Source organism: Oncorhynchus gorbuscha, linkage group LG18 (assembly GCF_021184085.1).
Source record: "Oncorhynchus gorbuscha isolate QuinsamMale2020 ecotype Even-year linkage group LG18, OgorEven_v1.0, whole genome shotgun sequence".
Classification (NCBI taxonomy): Eukaryota; Metazoa; Chordata; class Actinopteri; order Salmoniformes; family Salmonidae; genus Oncorhynchus; species Oncorhynchus gorbuscha.
The window spans coordinates 72,278,435-72,283,434 of NC_060190.1; the positions used below are offsets into that span (position 1 = coordinate 72,278,435).

At 55.5% G+C, this 5,000-nt stretch overlaps 1 protein-coding gene across 2 annotated transcripts in view; it reads right to left on the reverse strand.

Annotated features, from left to right (window-relative positions):
- Positions 1-5,000, reverse strand: part of shmt2 (serine hydroxymethyltransferase 2 (mitochondrial)) — a 35,349-nt gene that overhangs the window by 4,159 nt on the left and 26,190 nt on the right. For both annotated transcript variants that reach the window (XM_046310776.1, XM_046310777.1), the window contains 2 exons: positions 2,853-2,975; positions 1,321-1,460 (listed from right to left, as the gene is read on the reverse strand). In XM_046310776.1, the coding sequence (XP_046166732.1) occupies positions 1,321-1,460; positions 2,853-2,975 (263 nt within the window). The remainder of the gene's footprint in view (positions 1-1,320; positions 1,461-2,852; positions 2,976-5,000) is intronic.

Below are 5,000 nucleotides of genomic sequence, written 5' to 3' on the forward strand. Positions count from 1 at the left end.
TACGTTACATACCTGGCTCCCCGGAGGGACTTGTGTGTTGTGGAGGTGACCATGTCAGCCTACACAGCTACGACTTGTGTGTTGTTGACCATACCTGGCTCCCCGGAGGGACTTGTGTGTTGTGGAGGTGACCATGTCAGCCTACACAGCTACGTTACATACCTGGCTCCCGGAGGGACTTGTGTGTTGTGGAGGTGACCATGTCAGCCTACACATGTTACATACCTGGCTCCCGGAGGGACTTGTGTGTTGTGGAGGTGACCATGTCAGCCTACACAGTACATACCTGGCTCCCGGAGGGACTTGTGTGTTGTGGAGGTGACCATGTCAGCCTACACAGCTACGTTACATACCTGGCTCCCCGGAGGGACTTGTGTGTTGTGGAGGTGACCTGGCTCCCGGAGGGACTTGTGTGTTGTGGAGGTGACCATGTCAGCCTACACAGCTACGTTACATACCTGGCTCCCCGGAGGGACTTGTGTGTTGTGGAGGTGACCATGTCAGCCTACACAGCATACCTGGCTCCCCGGAGGGACTTGTGTGTTGTGGAGGTGACCATGTCAGCCTACACAGCTACGTTACATACCTGGCTCCCCGGAGGGACTTGTGTGTTGTGGAGGTGACCATGTCAGCCTACACAGCTACGTTACATACCTGGCTCCCGGAGGGACTTGTGTGTTGTGGAGGTGACCATGTCAGCCTCACACAGCTACGTTACATACCTGGCTCCCGGAGGGACTTGTGTGTTGTGGAGGTGACCATGTCAGCCTACACAGCTACGTTACATACCTGGCTCCCGGAGGGTTGTGTGGAGGTGACCATGTCAGCCTACACAGCTACGTTCCCGGAGGGACTTGTGTGTTGTGGATGACCTGGCTCCCATACCTGGCTCCCGGAGGGACTTGTGTGTTGTGGAGGTGACCATGTCAGCCTACACAGCTACGTTACATACCTGGCTCCCCGGAGGGACTTGTGTGTTGTGGAGGTGACCATGTCAGCCTACACAGCTCCCCGGAGGGACGTTGACCATACCTGGCTACCTGGCCCGGAGGGACTTGTGTGTTGTGGAGGTGACCATGTCAGCCTACACAGCTACGTTACATACCTGGCTCCCCGGAGGACTTGTGTGTTGTGGAGGTGACCATGTCAGCCTACACAGCTACGCATACCTGGCTCCCCTGGAGGTGACCATGTCAGCCTACACAGCTACGTTACATACCTGGCTCCCGGAGGTGGAGGTGACCATGTCAGCCTACACAGTGTTGTGGACTTGTGTGTTGTGGAGGTGACCATGTCAGCCTACACAGCTACGTTACATACCTGGCTCCCCGGAGGGACTTGTGTGTTGTGGAGGTGACCATGTCAGCATACTTGAATGGCGAGGGGACAGCCTTCGCAGCCACCAGACCACTGATGTGGGCCATGTCAGCCAGCAGGTAGGCTTTCACCTCCGTACACAACTGGATGGGGAAAACGGAACGTTTTAAAAGTATGTGAAATTTTTGAAAATTGATAATGCCTTAAAAATGCCAGGAAGTCTCTCATTTTGGCTTCTCATCTAGTATAATTCACTACACACTATTGAAGAAGAGAAAGGTCTTTTCACACGCGTGTCTCATTTACATTACATTTACATTTAGCAGACGCTCTTATCCAGAGCGATTTACAAATTGGGTCTCAACAGTTGATAAACAGAATAGGGGTCAGTCTCTACTAAAACGAACAAATGTGGTGAACAAGCGAGACTATTATAGTAAGCCATGTTAGTCTGGATAAGTAGTATGTTGATATTTGTTTATTATTAAAAACAGTACATAGTACTGCTATTTGTACACCGTACGTAGTTTTATTATGTAGGAGGCAAGACAGGTTTCGGACACTGGCCCCTGCGGGCCGTTCTTCCCCCTAGTAGTGGCCGTTCTGCCCCCTACGGGCCGTTCTGACCCCTAGTAGTGGCCGTTCTGGCCCCTGCCCCCTACGGGCCATTCTGACCCCTGCCCCCTACGGGCCGTTCTTCCCCCTAGTAGTGGCCGTTCTGGCCCCTGCCCCCTACGGGCCATTCTGACCCCTTGCAGGGGCAGTTCTGGCCGGGACAAGGCTTACTTGAACTAAGGATTTGAGAGGTAGGTCGGTAGGTCACAGAGAGGTAGGTAGGTCACAGAGAGGTAGGTAGGTCACAGAGAGGTAGGTAGGTAGGTCACAGAGAGGTAGGTAGGTAGGTCACAGAGAGGTAGGTAGGTAGTCACAGAGAGGTAGGTAGGTAGTCACAGAGAGGTAGGTAGGTAGTCACAGAGAGGTAGGTAGGTAGTCACAGAGAGGGAGGTAGGTAGTCACAGAGAGGGAGGTAGGTAGTCACAGAGAGAGAGGTAGGTAGTCACAGAGAGAGAGGTAGGTAGTCACAGAGAGAGAGGTAGGTAGTCACAGAGAGGGAGGTAGGTAGTCACAGAGAGGGAGGTAGGTAGTCACAGAGAGGGAGGTAGGTAGTCACAGAGAGGGAGGTAGGTAGTCACAGAGAGGGAGGTAGGTAGTCACAGAGAGGGAGGTAGGTAGTCACAGAGAGGGAGGTAGGTAGTCACAGAGAGGGAGGTAGGTAGTCACAGAGAGGGAGGTAGTCACAGAGAGGGAGGTAGTCACAGAGAGGGAGGTAGTCACAGAGAGGGAGGTAGTCACAGACAGCGAGAGATAGAGGTAGGTAGGTAGTCACAGAGAGGTAGGTAGTCACAGACAGCGAGAGATAGAGGTAGGTAGGTAGTCACAGAGAGGTAGGTAGTCACAGAGAGGGAGGTAGTCACAGAGAGGGAGGTAGTCACAGAGAGGTAGGTAGGTCACAGAGAGGGAGAAAGAGTCTGTACCTTCTTGATGCGAGCGTAGTCAATGAGGCGAGCGTAGGCGCTGGTGCCTGCAATGATCAACTTGGGCCGGAAGAGACGGGCAGTCATCTCCAGCTGGTCATAGTCAATGAGCCCTGTGGCAGGCTGGAGAAAGGGCGACAGAATGTACGAGAGCGAGAGAGGGAGCGAGAGAAAGCGAGCGAGAGAGGGGAGAGAGCGAGAGAGAGGAGTGAGAGAGGGGAGAGAGCGAGAGAGAGAAAGCGAGAGAGCGAGAGAGCGAGAGAGAGAAAGCGAGAGAGAAAGCGAAGAGAGGGGAGAGAGCGAGAGAGAGAAAGCGGAGAGAGGGGAGAGAGCGAGAGAGAGAGAAAGCGGAGAGAGGGGAGAGAGCGAGAGAGAGAAAGGGGAGAGAGCGAGAAAGCGGAGAGAGGGGAGAGAGCGAGAGAGAGAAAGCGGAGAGAGGGGAGAGAGCGAGAGAGAAAGGGGAGAGAGCGGAGAGAGCGAGAGAGAAAGGGGAGAGAGCGGAGAGAGCGAGAAAGCGGAGAGAGGGGAGAGAGCGAGAGAGGGGAGAGAGCGAGAAAGCGGAGAGAGCGAGAAAGCGGAGAGAGGGGAGAGAGCGGAGAGAGGGGAGAGAGCGAGAAAGCGGAGAGAGCGAGAAAGCGGAGAGAGGGGAGAGAGCGAGAAAGCGGAGAGAGGGGAGAGAGCGAGAAAGCGGAGAGAGGGGAGAGAGCGAGAAAGCGGAGAGAGGGGAGAGAGCGAGAAAGCGGAGAGAGAGGAAAGAGAGCGAGAGAGGCGAGAGAGAGAGAGGCGAGAGAGGGGAGAGAGCGAGAGAGGGGAGAGAGGCGAGAGAGGAGAGAGAGCGAGAGAGGAGAGAGCGAGAGAGAAAGCGAGAGAGGGAGAGAGCGAGAGAGGGAGAGCGAGAGAGGGGAGAGAGCGAGAGAGGGGAGAGAGCGAGAGAGGGGAGAGAGCGAGAGAGGGGAGAGAGCGAGAGAGGGGAGAGAGCGAGAGAGGGAGAGAGCGAGAGAGGGAGAGAGCGAGAGAGGGAGAGAAAGCGAGAGAGAGGAGAGAGCGAGAGAGGGGAGAGAGAGAAAGCGAGAGAGGAGAGAGCGAGAGAGCGAGAAAGCGAGAGAGCGAGAGAGCGGAGAGCGAGAGAGCGAGAGAGGAGAGAAGAGAGAGAGGAAAGGAGAGAGAGAGAGGGGAGCGAGAGAGAGAGGGAGAGAGCGAGAAAGCGAGAGAGGGAGAGAGCGAGAAAGCGAGAGAGGGAGAGGAGAGAAAGCGAGAAAGCGAGAGAGGGGAGAGAGCGAGAAAGCGAGAGAGGGGAGAGAGGAGAGAAAGCGAGAGAGAGAAAGCGAGAGAGAGAGAAGAGCGAGAAAGCGAGAGAGAGAGCGAGAGAGCGAGAGAGGGAGCGAAAGCGAGAGAGGGAGAGAGCGAGAAAGCGAGAGAGGGGAGAGAGCGAGAAAGCGAGAGAGGGGAGAGAGCGAGAAAGCGAGAGAGGGGAGAGAGCGAGAAAGCGAGAGAGGGGAGAGAGCGAGAAAGCGAGAGAGGGGAGAGAGCGAGAAAGCGAGAGAGGGGAGAGAGAGAAAGCGAGAGAAAGCGAGAGAGAGGGAGAGAGCGAGAAAGCGAGAGAGGGGAGAGAGCGAGAAAGCGAGAGAGGGGAGAGAGCGAGAAAGCGAGAGAGGGGAGAGAGCGAGAAAGCGAGAGAGGGGAGAGAGAGCGAGAAAGCGAGAGAGGGAGAGAGAGAGAGAAAGCGAGAGAGGGAGAGAGGGCGAGAGAGCGAGAAAGCGAGAGAGGGAGAGAGCGAGAAAGCGAGAGAGGGGGAGAGAGAAAGCGAGAGAGGGGAGAGAGCGAGAAAGCGAGAGAGGGAGAGAGAGCGAGAAAGCGAGAGAGGAGAGAGAGCGAGAAAGCGAGAGAGGGAGAGAGAGAGAAAGCGAGAGAGAAAGAGAGAGAGAGAAAGCGAGAGAGGGGAGAAAGCGAGAGAGGGGAGAGAGAGAGAGAGAAAGCGAGAGGAGAGAGGGGAGAGAGAGAGAGAGAAAGCGAGAGAGGGGAGAGAGAGAGAGAGAAAGCGAGAGAGGGGAGAGAGCGAGAGAGAAAGCGAGAGAGAGAGAGAGAGAGCGAGAGAGAGAAAGCGAGAGAGCGGGAGAGAGAGAGAGAAAGCGAGAGAGAGAAAGCGAG